Genomic DNA, 22,288 nt, shown 5'->3' on the forward strand with positions numbered 1-22,288 from the left:
CTGTGTCACATGAGATGGTATTAATTGATGGAAAGTCAAGGTATTTAGGACATTAGGTCAGGCCAGCAGCCCACACACCCCGTGACTGCCAGAACTCCTCCCTGCAGTAAGTGCTCCTTGGTTTGGTGCAATTTGGCACCCGTGGATGCTGTGAGTGATCATTGCTCCTCAGGCTCTTCAGCAGATACTGCAGTGATTTCCCAATCTCTCTCTAATTCTTTTGGAATATGAGGGTGGATGTTTGGAGACCAACTTTGCTAGGACTCCAGCCTCAGAAAGGTTGCAGTAGATCTGCAGAAGAATGCTAAAGCTTCTCATCTCCCCAAAAGTTGGAAGACCAAGTGGGTTGCTGAGACAGTGGGTGCCAAGAGAGTACATCTTAGTGTGCCCATTGGAAGATGGGATGCTCTGTGGTGATGCCTGTACTCTCTCTGCTGACAGGGCAAGCACAGCTGAACCATTCCAGTGGGATGAACAACTTTCACAGTGCCAAAGAGGGATAAGGTGAACCCTGAATCCCACCCTCACCAACTGTTACAGCAGAACACACTCTCCCCATGCAGCTCTTGGAAGCCGGGGAAGTAAAAAATTACAATGCATCTTCTGGAATCCTTTCACTGTGCTGGAGGCAGCACACTGCTGCTTCTCTATTGTATTAGTTTGAAATATTTTGGTTATGAGTCTTCCTTTCCTTTTCCTCTGTTGGGAAATGAAGGGTAGATTCACTGACTGCTTTGTTGCTGCTTGTGGCTGTCACCCACTAACGGATCTGCAGAGAGACATGACAGTGATGCTCTGTTTGTGCACAACCTGGGAGTGTGACTTTTGGGGAACAGCAAAACCCTCCACACAACATTTTCCAGGAGCTGGTACATATGACCTCAGACTCGTTTTGAAGCTTTTATAAAGCCTTGGCTGTTAAATCACAATGTTTAACCTTGCACTTGCTCCATTTTGGAGGTGTTTAATGGCTTCTTCACAAAGGTGCTTACAAAGCAGGTGAGCAGATTTCAGTCTGTAATCTCTCAGCCTCACCACCCTTGGCTGTGGTGTGGAACACCAGGATGGTGTATTTCCCTGGAGAGAGACTGAGCCACTGCTGAGCACATCGGTGAAGGCAAGCAGGGCAGCTCCCTCCTTCCAGAGCCTCCGGAATTTACACCAGATACATCCATACACTGGATGAACGGAGAAAAGACTTCATCAGTCTTCCCTCCTCACGATGGGAAGCAGAGGGGCAGGCACTGATCTCTTCTCTGTGGTGACCAGTGACATGACCCAATGAAATGGCCTGAAGCTGTGTGCTGGGGTTTAGGTTGGGTATCAGGAAAAAGTTCTGCCCACAGTGGCTGTTTGGGCACTGACCAGCCTCCCCAGGGAAGTGGTTATGGCACCAAGCCTGGCAGAGCTCAAGAAGCGTTCGGATAAGGCTCTCAGGCACCTGGTGTGACTCTTGGGGATGGTGCTGAGCGGGGCCAGGAGCCGAACTCGGTGATCCTTGCGGGTCCCCTCCAGCTCGGGATATTCTGTGACGCGCGGAGCCGCGGGGCAGGACCGTCGCGAGCCGGAACGGAGGTTCCAGGCGCGGATTCCCGGGACGCGGCTTCCCCGCGGCGGGCCGGTCCCTTCCGTGGTTCCGGGCGGACACGCAGCGGCTCCGCCCGCGCCCCGCTGGCGTCGGCGGGAGCGGGGCGGGGCCGGGAGCGGCGGCGGGGCCGGACTCACCGCGCTGGGCTGCGGAGCGGCGGCGGCGGCTGGTACGGCGGCGTCCGGCGGGAGCGGGGGCCTGTCACCGACGGGGCGGGGGGTGCAGGGCACGGGGAGCGGAGCAGAGCCTGGCACCGGAGCGGAGGCTGCGGAGTGCGGTTAGACCGGCGGCACATGAGGGCACCGCTCGCTCCCCCTGCGGAGCTGCTCGGGGGTCCTGTCCGGGCCCCTCTCCCGGCGGGGTGCCCGGGGCACGGGCTGGGGGCTCCGGGCCGTGCTGGCCGGTCGGGACGCGGCTTTGGGCGAGAGGGAAGTGTCGGCTGGGGTGGTCGGGATGCGCTGCGTCCCCTTTGTGGGGGCTTGGGCAGAGGCCGGGGCTCGGGCGTGATCCTCCGGGATGGCAGCACTGGCAGCCGAGAGAAGGTGGAGCCGGCTCAGTGGGAAACTTCTGTAGTGCACCCTCAGCGCCTGGATGTCCCGGGGGCTCCGGGGGACATCCCCCAGCCAGGGGACACAGCCAGGGCCTAGGGAGGACAGTGACGAGGTGGCCCTGGCCGCGGCGGAGCAAGGTGTGACCCAGCTGCTGCGTAGGCACACATCCTCTCTAACCCTCTTTTTGTGTCCACCGGAGCCCTGGCTGCACTGATTAATGGTTTTGTAATGGGACTTAAAGTCCTCAGGAATTCCGAGAGCTGAGATGCTCCTCTGGAGTCCTCACTCGCTGTGAAGGGCGGTGCAGGATGCTGCAGGTGGCCTTCTCTCTGTCCCCACCCTGTGATGCTGCCGCACCAGGACCCTGGCAAAGGTTGGGGTGGTCAGAAACAGGTAATGCTGGGGTTCCATCTGCAGAACCCCAGGGTCTGAGGACAGCCACTGTGTTTGGTTTTGAAATTCAGATGACAAATGCCCATGCATTATTTCCCAAAGAAGTTTGTCTTATATACACAGTTATAAAAATTCCTGATTTTGAAGTTTTTTGCCATGAGGTCTCGGTTGTAACAGTCTTGAAATCACTGTACCAAGAGCCACAAACAATAACTGTTCCAGTAGGGAATTGGTATTGGTGTGTAAACCTGCTAAAGGAGGTTTGTGCCTCTAGTCTCAAGAAGCTCTGTTGCTAATCCCTAGAAACAAAAGAGTGCAGAAGTCGGGTGAGAATAGCCACCTATTCTCACACTTTATTGTCCCTGACAGTATTTTTTCTGGTATTCTGTAATAAGTAAACCCTATTTCTGCTGCTTCACTCACCCAGCAGGGGCTGTCGCATGTCGAGACACTCAGTGCCTGGAGGTCATGGTATACCCAGAAGGGCTGTGAATTCACAGAGGTCCTGACAGCAGTTTCTCTTTTTTAGGTGTATTACTTAGCAACACTATCTAGGTGACTGCACTGAACTGTTTTCAGTTGTGGTTAGACAGTTATCTTCAGCCATTTGGGACTTTGTTGGAGAAAAGCAGCATCTTTTCATCAATTGCAGGACATGAGTACCAGAGCTGCTTGAGAGAATATCAGCCTGCCTGGACCAGTAGGGGATGCAAGGCCTAGGGGGTTGTTTTAGCAGGAATAGCAAAGGTGAGGATGCTATTGGACTGATGTGTGGCACTGGCTGGACAGGAATCCCTTTTATGTGTTCCTGTGGCTTTTAACACACTGTGGGACAGCTGCTTTTGTTGATCTTGATCCAAAGTAGCTGAAGCAGCCTGTGTTTTACAAGTGGACAGGAGTGTGCCAGATCCTGCAGTAACCTTTTTAAGGGGCTCAAGGGCTTGACCATGAGCAGATGCTGACTGTGGGCAGTGGTGCAGTCTGTCTGGAGGTGAGCAGGCTGGGTCATAGCCAGCAGCACTCTGCTCCCAAGCAGGAGCTCAGAGTCTGGAGACTGGGATAGAGCTGGCCCTGACAAGCCTGGGCTGGGCATGAAGTTGCCTTGGAGATTGGGCAAGTTTTTTAAGTGCTGATAGAAGAGAGATCCATGATGAGTCTTCTGTCATTAACCTCTCCCAGGTCTCTGTGTCTCTGCAGATCACCACGGGGATACACACCAACCAGTAAGGTTAATTGGAGACTGGGTGTTGCACATGAGGGAGAACAGGGGAAAAAGGATTCTCTTCACTCTATGGTCAAGGAATGCAGAGGAATGTAGAGTTGCTTTGGTACTTTATAGCCTGTCAAGGGACCTATCTGAAGTGACAGGACTTCTGCCTTTTCCCTGAGGCTCTTGCTTACATGCTGTCCGTGTGTCAAGGCAATTCTCTGCAGACAGCTGGCAGAGTGCAAAGTTTAGTAGTGTTGCCTGCAGATGAGTCAGCAGAAGAGAAATATCTTGTTCCTGTAAAGTGCAATGATCTTGTAGGCAAAGCAGCACATGACATTCACATCTGACTGTGCCAGCGCCTCCCAGGTTCAGAGGGACGATCGGACAGCCTTGGAGCAGGCGGTGCCACCCAGGGAGCTGCGGGTGTCCCAGGGCCTCCCTGGTCCAGCTGCCAGTCTTGTGCTTTGGGTCCCTGGTGGGAATTACAGCAGCTTTGGGCTGGAGCATTTACTAAGTTGTTGCAGCAAGCTCGTTTGCAGTTTAGGTAGCAGCATTTATTTTACTTCACAGGTAAATCTGCGCGTGAAAAGCAGCAGAAGTGGCAGAAGAAATCCTGCTGCTGATGTAGGTTTGCAGTAAATATTCTCCAAGAAGTTCTTCAGGACATAAAAAAAAAAAGGCAGATGGGCCAGGTCCTCATGCCATCAGTGTGCCTAGGGTGTAGAATGATCTGACCTGCTTCTCCAGTGTAGTGTGATGCTGGAGTTCTCTGACGCCACCGAGACTGAAAAATGGCAGCACTGTCCATAAAGATGCAGACAGTGAGGTAAAGCTTTGGCTAAGCAGGAAGATTTGCTGGGCCTATTCTGACCACTTCCATGTGCCAGAGGTGTCGACTTTGGTGTTGTGGTTAAATTCCAGCTCTGATGATGGTGTAGTTAACTGACGCCAAGGGAGAAGTTATAAAATCCTTCCCTGCCTGTATTTTGTTTTCCTTTCTAATAATCAATGCTTGTCCTCTTTCCCCTCCCAGAAGTGGCTGTGTTTCAGTGGGATTCAGTGATTCCCTGACAGGAAAAGCAACTCTCTTCCCATCTGGCAGTCAGCTGCTCCTTGCAGACCCGATGCAGGGGTCTCTCTCTCGATGAGTTAGCTGGCAGGTGATGCAAGGCCCTTCTTTGATACAGCATACACCAAAGAAATTCTTAAGAAGAAAAGCCCTGAGTGTTTCATACAGTGGTGCAGGGATTGTAATGTGCCTATGGCTTTTCCAAACGGGGCACGTCCAGCATTGCTCCTTTGGAGCAGTATCTCGTATTCAGCCATGAGCTCAATAATGCAGGAGGGTGACACCTTAAAATAGAACAATATTAATATTTTACAGCAAGGCTCTTTCTTGTGGTTATGCTTGGTTTCTATCTTGGAGCGTTCAGAATGAGCTTTGAGAGTTATCTTCTCTTTCCTCTTCCCCATCTGCTCCAAATGTAATAAATTTTAGAGCAGGCAGTGTTTTATGCATTTGGAGAAGCAAAGCTGTGTCCTCATGTGTTAAACTCAGCTTCAGATGCTGGATCCCACTGTTGGTAAATAATTGTTTGAGATGCTGTTTTAGTCACTTGGGTCAAATTGAAGCATTCTAAGATGAGTAGGCTTATTGCAGTAAGGTGTGGTGTATTCCCCATTTTTTGTGAAGCCAAGCCTGGTGATGGGAGGACTTTCCAGAAATGCACCATCCACATGACATAGGTTTTAAAGTTCTGAATAGTGGTAAAATTATTGTTTCATTTCTGCATTAATTTGAGTAATTAACAGAGCTGTGTCACTCATGAGATGTCCGGACACTGCAGAGGCCACTTCAGCAACATGTCACCTGTCAGGCCAGAGCAGACAGAGCATATTTATCCCACCTTTGAAGCTTGCTTCTCACTTGGTACATTGGGGAGAGCTGCTGCTGTGTGGCTGATGCTGGCTCACCGCTGCTGCTGATTTAATGCACAGTGAATAATAGAATCTCTGAAGCTGGAATCCATTCACTTAAGTTGGTTTTTACCATCGTTTAACTGACTATGTATACCCTGAGAAATGGAAAAGTTAGGGTGGATGGTTGGGTGTGGGAGGAGCTGGAAGAAGCTGTTGGAGTTTTCTCCTGAGCTGGGACAGTGCTGCCCTGTACTGTAACCTGCAGTTCTTTGCCTGGCCATGAGATCTGCACCCAGCAGCAAGGGGCTGCTGATAATTCAGCAGAGACTGTACTTGTATGCTGTGAAGTCTGGTTGCTCCGATGGGAGAAGAGCTTCACCTGGTTGTGTGTGGGGCTGCCGTGTCTGTGCTTCAGCACCAAAGCCTCTGCTTTTGATGTTTTGCTGGGCAGTGGTTCAGAATGTCTGCATTCAGCACATTAACAGACCTTTTAATTCTCTCCCAAGGGAAGGAAAGAAAGTGGTCAGAGACCAACAGGTGACTTGAAGCACAGTGAAATTATTTTAACCAAATAACAAGAGAATCGGCTGCTGTTTCCCCCCAGTGTTTCCATGAGTTATGGGGTTACTTGAACCAGACACAGACATTTGCTGCTTTTTTTGAACTTCACGGTTTCTGCTGGGACCAGGGTGGTGAATGACTGACGCAGTGTGCTTACAAGATGACACCTTGCAAAATGTAAGAATGACTTGTGTCATACCCTGTGTTTTTAGAGGCACTCTGGAAGCTGCTGCATTTATAGCACGGATCTCACCTGAAAGTCAAATGCTTGCTTAAATGTTTAAAGACTCGGGCCTGAGGGTTCCAAACTTTTTTGCCTGAGGTTATGTTTGCACTCTCCCATATGTTTGTTCTCAGGAAATAGTAATTTAATGACAGGAATGGGGGAAACGGCAAGCTTGACTCACAGTGAGTACTGGATGGCTCACACAGTTCTGGAATGTCCTTGTGGCTGCTCTTCACTGTCACTTTTATCTTCTCCACAATATTTTTGTGGCTCCCTACTGACCTAAGATTCTCTTTCCTTGTTCTTAGTACATTGTGGTAGGTCTAGCAGAGCAGCCAGGGATACTTACATGTATGTAGCCCCAAACCAGTTCAGCTGTGTCTGACCCTAAAACTGCCCATAAGGTATCATCGTGCTGATGCTCAGTGGGGTGGGAGAGATATTTGCATCTCGTTAAACTGCATTTGACTTGTTACTTTGGAGCATTCCTTAACCTTGAGTCATGTGTGCTTGAGTAAGTCCGATCACTAAATCTGCTACTTAGCAGCTCTTTCACAAAACACACCCTTCTTGGCTGCCAAACAGCAGAGCTTTGCCAGTGGCCATTTGAGGGCAGTCCCAGCTCCTCACGTAGCTCATCCCGAACAGAACACTCAGCAGAGCCCCTTTACTGCTGAAAAGGATGCGATTCAGAGGGGCATCTGCTCTTTGTCACACCTTGCACTTGCCGCACCTAACATTCCAGCACACCCACTGCATGTGGGTGGGGAGGCGTTTTAAATTCCACACCACTCTTATTATTAGGGAGTTGAAGGAGCACCTTAGGCTCGTTAAGGATCGTTGCTGGGTGGAGGGGCCGTGCTGCTCTCCAGGCCACAAGTGCCACGTGCTGCACTGGAGAGGTGCACACTTCAAGTCAACAAGAGACATAATGCTGTTTTCTAGTTTTTGCAAATCTAGCACCCATTTCTAACTCCTGCAGCAGCTGGAAAGGGAATATTCACTGCCATGCCTTCCTATAAATCCCTATTTTTGCTTCAGCTGTGTGAAGCAGGAGTTCCTAATACTCCAAGCCCCTCTACAAAGGTACAGTGACTCCAGCCCAAAGCACAGATAACTTCCCTCTTTATAACTGTCACCATTTCTGTCCCAAATTGGTGGTATGTCTGTCTGTTCATCAGCGAAGCAGCTCAGCTGAGCCACCACTAATTGCAAGCTAGTACATAAAGTGTCAGAAGTGTGGCCTAATGTGGTGTCAGCAGCTGCTTCACCATCTGCTGAGTCACCACTGCGGTGGGGACAGGGACAAGAGGGGAACACGATGGCAGCTGTCCCAAGGTGGGCTGTCCCCGCTGGGGAGCTGCAGCTTTGTCTGCCACAAACAGCAAAGCAAACAGCAAGCCTGTTTAAAGTCATTTAAGTTACGAGCCCTTCCCTTGCCTTTATCCTTCTACATAGACCCTCCTTCCTCTCTTCAGGACTGTACAGGGAAAATAAGGAAGAAGGACTGTACATGCACACCCACCAGCTGCCCTTGGGGGTGTAAAGGGTAAAGAATCCAAATGAGAACTGGACGAGGGCTGAATGTGATCTGGGCATGCCATAATCCTTAGCTTGCCTTTAAGATGCGAAAATAGCATTATTAACCTCGTAGTAATGATTTATAATTTGCATTGCAACTCTTGTTTCAGTGTCTCTCCAGCCAGCTGACTGCTGCACGCTTCTCTCTGCAGAACAGCTCTGAGTTGCATTAAATGATTCAGTATTCCCACCAGGCACTGTTTGTCAAGCCTTGGCAGCTGATGCCAAATACAACTGGCTAAGCCCCTTGTGAGGTGGCTGTGTCTTTGCACTGACCTTCTGTGCACTGTGCCTGCTGTTGACTGATTCTGTTTTGGAAGAACTGAGAAATATCTCTTTTCTTTTTTTTTCCTTTTTTCCCTCTCCTTCATTTTGTTCCAGTTCTTTCTGGACGTGCTTGGCAAGATGGAGCCACCGACCTCGTCCAGGCTGAATTCCCGAAAGAGAAGAAAAGATGGATCAGGCCCTAATGGGGCAACAGAGCTGGATGGAATCCCTCCAAAAATGTCCCGACGCTCACTTGTAAGTAAGCAGAGATAAGAATTTTGGGAGCCTGTGAGATGAGGACACTGAGCTGTAACAGCAGGAATATGCAGGTGGTGGTTTATCTGTGGACAGAGAAAACAAGGCAGGGGGCAGGGGATAAGAAGCAAATGATAGTAGCTCTCCTTCTTGCAAATCCAGTTTGGAATCTTCCTTTGTTCATACTAATAACATACTTACAATGTGGGCTTAAATTAGGTCTGAGGCAAGCATTGCTAAGCTGCTTTTGTGGTGTGTCCAGCTTGTCACTTAAGCTGAGCCAAAGAGGCATGCATTTAGATAGCCACAGAGAAGCAGGCATTTCTCAAAGGTGGGTTTTAAGTGACCCACTGGGAGGGAGAAATACTTGGGAGAAGCAGAAGCACATGACAGCTGCAGGAGGGTCTGAAGCCTGTGAGCACCTGCAGAAGTGATCTGTTGAATCCATGCTCTGACACACAGGCAAGATCCCAGTTCATTTGATTTTCTTGGTCTGGAGAGGGACCACATTTATGTTGCTGGCACTTTGGGAGTGCCCAAAAATAAAACCACAACAAACAACCAAAAGGATTTCTTTCCTAGGTCAACCTTGGGATGGCTTTAACTAGCTAAAGCCAACGGGATCTTTTCTGAAGGGGGTATGATCCAGTTAATGCTACTGACAAGGGCTGTCTTTAACTTGTCCTTGCCACAAGATTGCGACAATTGGCTTTTTATAGTTCTTCTCTGCCCTCTTCCTGGAGCTGTCCTGTGCATCACGTGTGCTCTAGTTGTTCTTTTCTTATCTCTGTCAAAAGCCAGCTACCATCCCTGCCACGTCGTACCAGGGTCATGGTCCTTGGCAGAATGTGGTGATGTGTTGCAATCTTCCTCCTCGATGACAACATTTTGCTCTTCAGGAGGGCTTCAGCCCTGTCACAGGGTGCTGACAGTGGTGGTGAAGTAAGAGCAGCACCAGCAGTGAGAACTGGGGAGGCAGGCATTAGGAATGGAGGCTTGAGCTGTTGTGTGACTTATCCCACAGATCATTTATGTCCTTCACTGTTGCCAAAACCCACCCTGTCTCTCTTAAAGATCTCATGTATTTCAGTAAGGAAAGAGAAGTGTGCCAGTTGCTCTTCAAGTTGCTATCTGTCCTCTGTTAGAAATAAAGCATTGGCAAACAGCACAAGACAAGTAATATCCAGCCACTTTCTAAGCTTCCTGCCTGTTTTTAGCCACGGGGCAAATACAGTCCTCATGGTGAAAGATTTATTTTTTCTTCTTTTTGCAAAAGTTTTATTTATTATAGCAAGAGTAATAGTGTTGCCTGTGAGATTACCTTGAAGCCTTTTCCACTCCCAGCTAAGCAGCTGTTGGCAGAATGTTCCCCTGAAGCAGCAGGGCTCAGCAGCAGATGGTGGTAACAAACCTGCTGACACATAAGCCTGTTGTATTGTGCACATCAGGTTGAGTTTTGACCCTCAGTGGCCCTGCAGGTGAAGGGCAAGGTTCTGGCAGGACCTTTTGAGGACATGTCTCTGTGTTCCTCAGATAATTTTAATAGGGCTTTTTTGTGCTTCTATTCCTAACTTCAACTAAACTGCCAAGAATCTGGTTTTATAGGGAAGTCCTAGACTTAATGCCAGTGATGAGAGACCTATAGTCCTGGTAGAGGAGGTGCTGTGTGAAATGTGGAGCCCTTGGTAACCTAAAGGAGATGTTCAGCAGGAGCAGCTTGTTTGACTGTCGTGGTCAGTGGTTTTTTTCCTGTGCATTTCACTATAAGCACTCTAATAAGGATTGACACTGGCCAGAATAGCAGTGGTTTTTCTGGTTGCAGTGGTGCTGGACGCTGCCAGGATTCTGCAGTGGGACAGGAAACCAGAGAGGAAACTGCAGATTAGCCTTTTCAGCTTGAAGGTATTATTGTAATGATTTGCAAGCTTGTTTCCTAGTGTTCTGACTTGGGAACAAGATGTCCATTGCAGCCCTACACCTTCCAGCTAGAAGGAAATTCAGCTCTTTGTTTTGTAATGGGAAGGGCAAATGTTTCATTTCCATTCAGAGCAGACCAGAAATGATGGCTGCACTTCAGCTGTTGATTAAATGTACTGCTATTGTCAAGCTAGCAGGCTGGAGGGGTTTTCTTGCATCAGTTGAAGTTATTCTGACACAGATCAAGATCAGTCTCTCACTTCTATGGCTCAAAAATGGTGACAGCACACACATGCTCTCAGAGTTAGTGCTGCATTGGTATTGCTCTTCTGCTTGTTCATATACTCAGATCAAGGAGCTGTTACAGTTTGTACATCACAGCACAAACACTCAGACACAGCAGAGTGATGGTCTTGCCAGTGTGGGCACAGCTGGAGCTGTGACAGTGAGGTTTGAGCTTGGCCTGTGCTGCCGTGAACTGCTGTTTGTCAAAAGTCTGAGTTTAGCAGTTGCAGCTCTGACCTTCCGATTTTCTTGCTCCAGCAGAAATACTGTCTTCTAAAATCTGCTTTTCTCTCTCTCTCCCTCTCTAAACTCAGGCTAATCAGCCTGCAAGGCTGTTTTGAGGTTTTACACTAATTATTCTTTTAGTACACGGGTCTGAATTATGCAGAGGCAGTGAGTCACCTGGTGACTGGGACACTGTGCTGGCAGTGCTGCCACTACAAACTGCCCTCACTTTTGCACTCTCTTAGTGAAACTCTCCTGGCTCTTTAGGGCCTGCGAGAGCCAGCCCCGTTCTCAGATGAGGTGGAGATCGACTACAGCAAGCCATACATCAGGGTGACCTATGAAGAAGCCATGAGAGGGACCCCTTGTAAGTAAAAACACAGATTGGAAGGGGATGGTATAAATGTTGGGTTTGGGGGATGTGGGTATGTTGGGATATCTCTGAGACCAAGCCAACCTTGTGTGTTTGACCAGGTTTACAGCCAATGACAAAGTGAGTGCTTTGGTGATTAGATAACTGTTTCCATGGGAAATTTGGCTGTCAGTACACCTGAAATTCAAGTTTGTATGTGTGAGGAGATTACAGATATTTGTTTTAAACTCTAGCTGAGCCACTGACAGCCATAGAACTCCACACTTTCTGTACTACTTTGTCTGAGGTAGCTTAAAGTTAAGCCCTTTAAAAGTCATATTTTTTAAAGGTTATATTTTCTGAAACTTGAAACTGGCAAGTAAAACCAATTTATATCCTTGTCCAGAATGTCCCATTCTAGCTTGGATTTGAATTAAAGTCAGTGTCATTAAACACCACAGGCCAGCCCCTCAACAAAAATCTGTCCTTTTATTCTCTAAACCAGGCTGGGAAAAACACTGTTCTCTTTGCAAGTCCACAGGGGAGGCAGAGGCACAGCTGACTCCTGAAGGCTCTCTCCTGCCAAACAGACAGTGCTGTCTTGCCTGGACTCTCTGTTGTGGGTACAGAGGCAATAAAAATGCTGCACTTCTGTCTGCTTGACTGCTGAGAGATGAACCAGCTCAGACTGAGACCTGGCTGTGGTTTCCTGCTGGGGTTTTGAAAATCCAGTGTATTTCACAGTCTGCTTTAATTTCCCAGCTGAAAATCTCCAGAGTCTGCACAAAGGTCTCTGACCTTCCTGCTGAGACTAAAACACAGTGCACACATCCTTGTTGCTGTTTGTGTCTGTGCTCAGGAGCTGCAGCTGCTGCAGGTACAGAGGAAAGATAAGGATGTCCCAGCCACTTTCCAGAACGTGAATGAATATTCATAAAGGTCTGCTAGGACCAGTCCTCTTCTGGCATACAGAAAGCTTTTGCAGTCACAGATCTCCTTGGCTCTTCAGAGCCTTCTGGCATCCTCAGATTGCGGTCTTAGAACCACTAAAAATTATTGTAAGAGGCTGTCCTCAAACTGATTCCTCTGCTTAGCTTGAACTTACAACCCTCACCTTTGCATCAACTCTTCTTGCTGCCTCCCAGTCTCTGGGTACCTCCAGGGCTCTGCCCACACCTTTGGGGTCTCAGCTCCTGTTTTTGCCTTTCTTCACTGCAGCTTTGCTGTCCCTGTGCTCACCACTCCTCTGAGTCAGTCTGAACTGAGCCAAGAGAGCAGCAGGCTGTTCCCAAGTGTGTCACATACAAAGAGTGTGGCTTTTGATTATCAGCAGCAAGAGGACTGTGGTCCTGTGTGGTCCCAAGATCAGAAACCTCCCACTGTTACATGGCAGAGCTAGACTATCTCACTTTACCTCTGTGCTGCCCTCAAAGAACTGAGCTACAATTCTACAATTTCCCCTGGCAGAGGTGGCCTGAGGGAAGTTTAATTGTTGTTGTTGTTGTTGATGATGATGATGATTATTATTATTATCATCATCATCATCATCTATGGATTTAGCTGATAATGCCAGTGATTCAGCAGAATTGTGTCTGCTTTTCTTTGAGTAGTTCTGCTGTGTTTTTGAATAAGGCCATACACTGCTTGTTCCTAGGGGAGCTGATGCTGCTGGTCCCTCCACTAGACTGTGGCAGCAGGCTGCAGAGGGGCATGCTGTAAAGGTCCTGAGATGCCATCCTGGCAGGCAGGAGGAAATCAGGCACCTGTGAAACATTTGGGCCAGTTCCCCTCTGGTGTGCAAAAAGTTAATTCTGCATTTGGATTTCCATAGAAGGGAAATGTTCAGGGTTTGTTTTTCCCTTAGTCTCTCCTTCACCTTGTTTGGGTGATACATGGTATGCTTTCAGTCTGCATTTATATGTGGCTGTATTTCAGCTCTGTGCTCAGATGCACTTGTTTCCACATGGGAAGGCAGAGAGCCAGGCATTTTTCTTCACAGTTCTGTCCTGATTATGGTGCTGCATTCTGTAACACCTCCATGACTTTCAGAAGGTCCTCAAAGGTGAGTATGAGCAGCAGCTGCTTCTCCAGGCAGGCATATTCACAGCTGTGTCTCTGTTCCTTTGGCACAGTGGATCGCCCTGTCAGAGTTTATGCTGATGGAATATTTGACTTGTTCCACTCTGGACATGCCCGGGCCTTGATGCAAGCAAAGAACCTCTTCCCAAACACATACCTCATTGTTGGAGGTAAGGAGTGACCTTGTTGACTTTGGCTGTTGCAGGAGTACAGTTGAGCTCTGTCTCTGGTTGTGCATACTGGGGTTTTGTCTTTGTGGCCTCAGTGACTCTCACTGCAGACACTTGTCCCAAATGTTGCTGGAGTCTTATTGCAAAACTTTGAGGGCTAGATATGTCTGCAGAAAGATATCCTGTACCAAATGAGTGCTCAAGGAAAAGATTTTTGATTGTGCTGTTTTAACTTGACCCTTCTATTTTGTGACAGGTACAGGTGAGTTGCACATCTGAGTATCAAAATATATTAGGGATCGTTGAGCATCTACTTTTGACTCATAAATGAGACAGCTAAAGTATGAGTCAGTATGAGTCCCTCCCATGGCTGCTTTGTTCACCTGCATTGCCCTGCAAGTCACTCCCCAGCTCCAGTTTCCTGCTGGAGACTGCTGAGTGTCAAACAGATCCCACTGGGAGCATGGAGATCACAGTGGTTTCTTGGGCATGTGCCTGGACACCTGGAAGTCAGTTAGGCCTTTCTTCTCAAAATAGAAGTTCCCATTTTGTCTGTTAGGTCATAAGTCTTTAGATGGTGCCAGGAATATCCTGCTGAATGCCTGAAGGGATCTAGCAGAGGTGTTTCAGCCAGGCTCCTTCAAGCATGTAACAGGAAAAAAGATACCCCTTCTCTGGCTGCTGCAGTGCATGGGCCTCTGCCCAGGCAGTGCCTCTGCTCACCCCTCCACCCACACTGAGGGCACATCAGGCTGTGCATGTTGTCTGTCAGGAGCTGACCCCTCCTCAGGCTGCACAATGATGCTGAAGTATGAGAACTGAAAATACCTTTAACTAGTTTTCTCAACTCCTGTTGTCTTCATGAAGAAAATGAAATTCTGACCCTGCCATAGAATGATTATAACATCCTTGGGTGGTTTGTTTCCTTATCACAGTTCCAGTCATTGCTGAGAGCATTCTAATAGTGGTGTGCCTGCACTTCTTGTGTGCTATAGTAGTGTCTGGAAGGGGAAGGGAGCGAGGAGAGCTGAAACAGTTGCTCCAACCTACAAACTGCCCTGAGCTTAGAAATCTTAAAGGCTGAAAGACATCCCCATTTACATGAGCACTACAACAGACAGGAAAATAACTTCAGGTCAAACTATTGACATGTTAAAGTAGCAAGGAGTGTAATGACATTCTGTGCCTCTGGGAGACTGGTGAGAAGGGCAATGAACTTGCACCAGGACTGAGACAAGAGGCCACATCTCAGAAGAACATTAGCTCCAAGCAGGGAACAGTCTCCCCCAGTCTTTATCATCTGTTTGTCTAGAACATATAAATAAATCCAATACCAGTGAGACTGGTAGTGTCTTGTTTACTTTTGAGTCTGATAATCAAATAGAACTCCTTCTTCAGTATCTTACACTGCAGATTATGAAGAGTTGTTAATTTACTTTCTCATAGAACATAATAATTAAGCTTGATTTCCTGTGAACTCCCCCTTTGTTTTAACATAAACTTTCCAAGAGCTAGACTGTGGTATGGCATTTTATGAAATCAGAAGTTCAGGCAATAAGTTTTTTCAGATTCCAAGCCTGAGATATCCATTGCTTTAAAGGTGGATTTCTGAGCAGCAGGCCCCCCAGGTGCCATTTCTTATAGAGAGTGGTCTTCTATTTTAGCTGGTTTTCTTGGTAAGTGTTGAAAGCTCTGGAGACTTTAAAGGCTTGGGGTGTGTGGGTCCCCAGCTTGGGCAGAAATTCTCCAAGCAGCCTGCCCAGAATTGCTCAGGAGTTTAGTGCCCTGTAGCGCTCCCTGTTCCTAGTGTATTGTGGCTGGAAGAGCTGGGTTTGAAACACCAGCCTCTGTCAGCTGCTGGCATTGTCAGGTCCAGCACAGTGTGGGCCAGGTCCTTTTATTGTAAATCATGGGGGTAAGTGCCTCAGACTGTGTTCTCTGCCTGTTTCTGCAGTGTGCAGTGATGAGCTGACCCACAACTTCAAGGGTTTCACGGTAATGAACGAAAACGAGCGCTACGATGCTGTGCAGCACTGTCGCTATGTGGACGAGGTGGTGAGAAATGCACCCTGGACCCTCACACCCGAGTTCCTGGCAGAGCACAGGGTAATCTGTGACATCTGATCTCTTTGGAATTTCGATTAGCCTCTCTCTGTTTGTAGCAAGAATTCATCTTTGGGAGTGACCTCTGCCTGAGCAAGCTGTTTCTGTTGAAGCTCCTTAAATATAGAATGAACTGGGTTATGGGAATTGAGGGGTTTCTTGGGAGTGTAGAAGCATTTGCTGAGCTGGTATGTAATGTTAAAATAATGTAGAGATTGTGACATAATGAAAAAGGTTCTTGCTATTTCAGTAGAGATTGGTGCTGGTTACAGATAGGTGTGAAATGCAGTAGAGAGAGGAATAGGTGTGTTTGAAGTGATTTCTAGGTGGTGTCTGGTCCAATTCCCTGCTTACAACAGGAGCAGCTTAGATATACATCAGCCTCCTTGCCACAGGAGACCAGACAAGCTGTCTTGAAAGCCTTTTATCAGCTGGTGAGATAAAGTGAAAGGAATCTCTTAACATCTGTTGAACAGCTTTGGGAGGTGAAGGAGTCTCTAGGGAAGCTTGCTTAGTTTACCGTTGTTGTTGTTAACAAGCCATTTCTCTGTGGAGCTTAAAGCAGCTGTGTCCCTTTTCCCAGCCTTTTCTTTCCCCTCTGTCATGTGCTTACAATTCACAGGCAATTGCCACTGAGCACTTGGGACTGCTCTGTGTTGTGTTGTTACAGAGGGAACGTCCTGCTATTCTCTCTCATACCCCTGAGTGGAGGTGTTGAGCTGAAAGTTAGTGTTTTTCGTCAGCAGCAGGAGATGTGCACGTTCCAAATAAAATGTTGACTTGATTTTTTAATTTTCAGATCGACTTTGTTGCACATGATGACATCCCCTACTCTTCTGCTGGCAGTGATGATGTCTATAAGCATATAAAAGAAGCAGGTGGGTCCCCCTCAAATTCTCCAGGGCTTCGTATCAAAAATCTTCTGTAGTTTCTCTTGTACCTCTGTAATGCGAGATTATGCCAGTCTGATCTGCCCAGGAGCCTGTGGTGGCAGGAAGGAGAAGCTCTGGGCCCTGCTTCATAACACTAGGACTGCTCCATAGCCCAGCCCAAGCATGGCCCAGTATTAATTCCTAATTTCAGTCTAGTTATTTTGATTGAATTAACAGCTACCTCTTGAAAACATACTACAGTTTAGCTTAGAGATTCTCACAAATGGGAAATGTGATGAACTTAGCAGAGGGACATCTCTAGCTGTTTGCTGTTAAATTCACTGGGGATGCAGCTTTTTTATATCTATCCAAACTCAGCCATCAGAGTGTTATATTTCCATCCATTAAAATGCAGGACCCCTTGTCCTGTCCTTGTCCCCACACTACTCTGTATGCAGTCAGTATTTAAGCCAGCTAAAGTGAAGACCGTTTCATTAGAATACCTGATATTCTGACAGGGTTTTGACATGTTTTGGTCTTACTTAGGCATCCCAGAAAGGATGGCTCTGGTGTTGTACATTTAAGGACAAAGATGTGAGAGCAGTTAGCAAATGTCGACAAGAGAAGTTGTTTCCTGACAGAGGTGGCAGCAGCTTTTTGCCTTGTGTCTTGCTCAAGCTGTCCTGGGTCCTTTTCCCCAACTTTAGGCATGTTTGCACCAACCCAGAGGACCGAGGGCATCTCCACATCCGACATCATCACGCGCATCGTGCGGGACTACGACGTCTACGCCCGGCGGAACCTGCAGCGGGGCTACACGGCCAAGGAGCTCAACGTCAGCTTCATAAACGTGAGTGGAAGTGGGTCTCACCCCACACTGCAGGAGCCAGAACCTTGCTGAGTGTGAAGGGAGTCTTGTCTAGTGATAGCACAGTCCTGCCATGTGCCAGTGAAAGGCCTGTCTGCAGAGCTAAGCGTTGGCACCAAACCAGTGTCCTTGGAGTGGGCTTCCATCCCTGAAATCATCTCAGGGACCCACTCAGAGGAACTGGGGGCGCTGCTAATGCTGCTGTCTTGTTAGAGATGTCTTGATGATGTCTTAACTATTGAAAGAGCTGGAGAGAGGGCATGTGGCAAAATGTATGTTTTTCTTGAATGAAGAGTGAGTTGTTCTTGACAGGAGCTGCTGTCTCATCTCTCTCCTCTTACCCCAACCACCTCCTTAGGGTAGAGTCGTTTGTTAGGATAAAACCTGATGCTGTTTCCATTGTACTATTCCCTTCCTGGAGCTGCAGGAGCAGCAGTGCTTGGGTAGGACAGAAGGATATGCCCTGATCCTGTGCTGTGCAGCTCTAGCCCTCAGAAAGAGTACATGGCAGAAGACATTTTTGATGTTGAAAGTAAAGTCGTAAACATTTTTTTTTTATCACTCAGATACTGTGCCTGTGAACAGCAATGAAACAGGAGAGGTAACGGCTGCTTGGCCTCTCCTTGGCACATAACTCTGCCTCTGTTTAAAAACACCCAGCAGAAAGACTGGTGCTGTTGTGATATGCAGAGACCTACAGCAAGTCACTCGAATCTAATCTGTGTGCTGTATAAATATTTCCCTCTTCAATGCACTCCTATTAGATAGTGCTTATCTCTGGTTTTAGTCTTGCTTTGTGTACTGTGCCAGTGCCTGCCACAGAATGTCTCACAGCTCCACTGTGTCTGCCATGTAGTCTAGGAAAGAAGTGTCATAGAAGTGAAGGAGGAATGTCACCAGACTAATGGAGATGCTGAGTCTCAAGCAGCAGTTCAGTGTAGTAACACAGAGCAGAGATGGTCTCCACGCAAATCTGGTGAGCTGTATTCTGATCTAGCACTCTCTGTGCAGGAGAAAAAATATCACCTCCAGGAACGTGTGGATAAGGTGAAAAAGAGAGTGAAGGATGTAGAGGAGAAGTCAAAGGAATTTGTCCAGAAAGTGGAAGAGAAGAGTATTGATCTCATTCAGAAATGGGAAGAGAAGTCCCGGGAGTTCATCGGCAATTTCCTGGAGATGTTTGGCCCAGAAGGTGCACTGGTAAGGAGCTGCTGTGGGAAAATGGGAAAGGGAATTTTGGAGACATTAACAGACATTGTAGAGCTTCTACAGAGTCTGCAGAGGAAAGGTCTGGCATTTGTTGCAGTGCTCAGTGTGCTGCCAGTCTCCAGACAAGTTGTCCCAGGTTTGGGCAGCCTGTTTTCAGGGAGTACCCACCATTGCCAATGAGATAATGCCAATTACATTGTAGAGTGAAAAATTCCCCTGTCCCAGAGCTGGCCTGTAAACTCCAGTTTGTGCCCTGCTGACCACTGAGCTGCCAAGAGGATGGTGGTCACTTTGTCATTGGCCTAAGATGAGTCTGAAGCCAATTGTTTATGGCAGGCTTTCCTGCACTGTTGGGTGAATATCACAGGTATTTCATGTTAGAAGTGCTTGAAAAAGAGTGGTGATTACACTGTGTGCAGTTTCCAAAGCCCAGAGTGATGCTGGGGCTTTTTCTGCTCTTAAATAGCATGAAGTTCTGAAGGGACACAACTCAAAATGCTGCACAGGGTGTAAGTAATGTCCATTTCCATGAGTGTGTAACCCATGCTAACAGTCCTCCTGCTTCCCTCACCAGAAACACATGCTGAAGGAGGGCAAGGGCCGGATGCTGCAGGCCATCAGCCCAAAGCAGAGTCCCAGCAGCAGCCCCACGCACGACCGCTCCCCATCTCCCTCCTTCCGCTGGCCCTTTTCCACCAAGACTCCTCCTTCCTCCCCTGCCAACCGCTCCAGGAACCAGTCTGCAGTCACCTATGACATCAGTGAGGATGAAGAGGATTAACCTACCTGCCAGGATTTGCTGTGGACCGCTAATCGCTGAATCCTAAGTCCAGACCCACTGGGGAACTCTAAATGAGCAAGAGAGCCATAGGAACAGGGCTGATGGCTGAGCACAGGGCCTTGGAGGCACCCGTTGCTCATAGCAAGGGCTGCTGCCTGGAAGCACATTCAAACCTCCTCTCCCTTCTCCCCAAATCCCCTTTTTATTGTTTACGTTCTAGCGGTTTCCAGGGTGAAGATGGTTTTCATATTTTAAGAAAATATTTGTTAAAAGGGCAAGGAATAGCACTCAAGCGTGGCTTTTGTTTTGGTTTCTTTTCCCTTGTTAAACCTCCAGGCAAGAGAGAGAGTGGGAAGACCCATCTGTCTCTTCTTTCCTTCAGCTCCTCTGTCTTATCCCCCCCCATCCCCAGGCAGTATCTGTGCCACTGCCAAACGAAAGACCCCTCAGTTCCTCAACCAGCATGACCTCGAGAGCATGCACAAAGCAGTGGTGTAATGAGGCTTCTAGGAAATAGAGACATCCCTGCTGGGCTGGAGCTGGTAGGAATATATCCAGCAGACCCTGTAGTGCTCACATGCCTCTTAACTGAGCTTCCCAGCGTGTTGCAGTGAGGACGTGCTGGGCAGGGGTACCAGCTTGGCACGCAGGAGCTACACCTGGGGAGGACTTGCAGCACTGTAGAGTGGCACACCCCGTAAAGTGCACAGCATTCACAGCTCCAACTATAGAGGGGCTGCAGGGGAAAGGCCTTTCCAGCTAATCTTAGCAAGACTGCTAAATCCTGAGCTAAAATTGAGCCCTCAGTTGCTGTTGGAGAGAAGAGAATGAATCTTTGCTTCAGGGCATTTGCTGTTGTACATTTCCTTGGGTGTGAGAGCCCAGGTAGGAAATGAATGTGTCTAGTCTTTTGAGAAGTTCCTTGTTCCAGTTTGTGGTGTGTTACACATTTTAGTGTCTGTCCAAACAGTCCCTCAGCACTGTGCTCTGTGTGTGTTTGTCTGTGTTTCAGTTGCTGTGCTGTAGGGGCTGCAGGAATCCTTCACACTGGTGCCATGAAGTCGCTGCTCTAAGGGCAAAGCAGCCAGTGTGCTGCTGCTGTCAGTGTGTGCAGCTGGACAGATGAAGGGCCCCAGTTCTGTGTGACAGTTACCTGGCTTGTGCAGTACATGCACAAATCCATGCCTGCTCACTCTGCTCCAAGAGACATGATGGAAGGAGCATCAGAGAGTGCTGCAGCTTTTTAAGGGTATTTAAATGCATAATGCTCGTGTGAGTCCATGGTCCAAGTTGTGCCTGCTGTTGTGTCTGTGATACACACTGAGCTTTGTGGCCTGTGGCTCCCCAAGGGGACTTGCCCTCCTCATGGCTGAGCAGAGCAGGTCCAGCACCCTGTCCTGCAGCCAGCACTGGAGAAACTGGCCTTGCTGTCATGTAGCTGTGGAGCTTTTCTGCCAGGGTTTGCCTCTGATAACCACTGTCTCTGGGTGGAGCTGCTGGGCTGAGTTGCCTGTATCTTGTGGTGCTGGGAAGAGAGGACAGCTCAGAGCCCTGTCAGCAGTGCTGCTGGGAGGTCTCCAGAGCAGGATGTGAGGCTTGGGGAGCAGCACGTGCAAGGAAGAAACTCATCAAGTGCTGCAACAAGCTCTGCACACTGTGATGCTTCCAGAGCACGTGGTGGCCCTAGGGTAGGAACAGGCTGCAGCTTCTTTCCAGCTTCTGTCTTGATGGTCTTTTGTCACGCTGCCCAAAGGGCTTGACAGAGGTTATGTGCTTCTCTTGAAGCCAGAACCAGTATGGGAAAGGGTATTTTGGGGATCACTAATCTGCCACTTGGACCTCTTTCAGCAGGGATGTGCACAGCTGTGGGAGCATGGCTGGCTGCCGTGGATTTTAAACTCTAAGGAGCAAATAACAGTCACGTGGTGGAAGCCAGTTGTTAATCTTCTGGTTTATGAGTGGTAGAACACTTCCTTTGTATCACTCACATTGTCTCTTCCCTCATCTTCCCTTCCTCACCCTTCCCTCAGCGTGGATGTTGCGGTTGCTTCCCTGAGCCAGATTACAAAGGCCAGGCTGCTTTAGAGCCTTACTACTGTTTTAAACACAAGTTATGCAACAGTGTTCTGTAAGTTTGGGTATCCATGATGTTCTGGATTGTGGCTTGTTCTGCAGAGACCTTAACGAGCTTGGTCTCTTTGCAAATTCTGGGGTGCTTGGCAAGCCAGCCATGGTTTTACATGTAGCTTGGAATAACAAAGCTGTTTCTTGTAACCAATAATCTCTGCTTCCTCCTTGCACTGAAATTAAATTGGACACTGAGATCCCAGTCTAGTCCTTTATTTTTCCTTTGTTTTGCTTTCTCCTGGATTGCTGGACCAATCTTCTCCAGCACTTTCATATTTTATCGGGAATAGGTAAAGCCTGATCTTTCAGCAAAACATGAGCCAAATTCCCCAGGCTCATCTCATTCCCACAGATACACCCAGTGCTGCTGCTTCAGGGCTGTTCTGCACAACTCTAAGCCATCCCTTGCTCTTCAAAAGAAGCATCCAGAAGAGACATGAAGCAAAAAGTGCAGTGGAAAAACAAAAGTTTACTAGCATGCAGTGAAGAGCCCTGTGGAGTTTGATGCTGCCAAATCTAGAGGCATCTACTCATGTGAAACAGCCCCATTTCACTTCCTCTGTAGATCTGGGGTGTGAGCCCCGGGAAAGGATTTTCTGATGGCAAAGAACAACAGCAACAGACAGAATTGAGAAGGACCAGGGATGGTGGTAGAAGCAAGAGCATTGGAGAATGCTGCAACTTTTTTTAACATGTCATCTGCTCATTTGAAACCATGGGCTAAGTTGTGCTTCTGGTGTCTGTAATG

The 22,288-nt window shown here is 48.2% G+C and overlaps 1 protein-coding gene across 1 annotated transcript; it reads left to right on the plus strand.

Annotated features, from left to right (window-relative positions):
• Positions 1 to 1,679: 1,679 nt before the first annotated feature.
• PCYT1A (phosphate cytidylyltransferase 1A, choline) lies at positions 1,680 to 21,737 on the plus strand. The gene is made up of 9 exons (XM_064721292.1): positions 1,680 to 1,757; positions 8,412 to 8,552; positions 11,247 to 11,346; positions 13,464 to 13,580; positions 15,535 to 15,686; positions 16,483 to 16,561; positions 17,263 to 17,405; positions 18,435 to 18,623; positions 19,207 to 21,737. The coding sequence occupies exons 2-9, from the start codon at positions 8,436 to 8,438 to the stop codon at positions 19,411 to 19,413; spliced, it is 1,104 nt and encodes a 367-aa protein (XP_064577362.1). The 5' UTR covers positions 1,680 to 1,757; positions 8,412 to 8,435; the 3' UTR covers positions 19,414 to 21,737.
• The last annotated feature ends 551 nt before the right edge of the window (positions 21,738 to 22,288 follow it).

Source organism: Zonotrichia leucophrys, chromosome 9 (genome assembly GCF_028769735.1).
Source record: "Zonotrichia leucophrys gambelii isolate GWCS_2022_RI chromosome 9, RI_Zleu_2.0, whole genome shotgun sequence".
Taxonomy (NCBI): domain Eukaryota; kingdom Metazoa; phylum Chordata; class Aves; order Passeriformes; family Passerellidae; genus Zonotrichia; species Zonotrichia leucophrys.

Excerpts from the sequence above, each read along its gene's own strand:
- PCYT1A (XM_064721292.1), top strand. The coding sequence starts at position 8,436 with ATGGAGCCACCGACCTCGTCCAGGCTGAATTCCCGAAAGAGAAGAAAA. Across the intron at positions 8,553-11,246 it reads AAATGTCCCGACGCTCACTT|GGCCTGCGAGAGCCAGCCCC; the intron begins GTAAGTAAGCAG and ends CTGGCTCTTTAG. Across the intron at positions 15,687-16,482 it reads AGTTCCTGGCAGAGCACAGG|ATCGACTTTGTTGCACATGA; the intron begins GTAATCTGTGAC and ends TTTAATTTTCAG.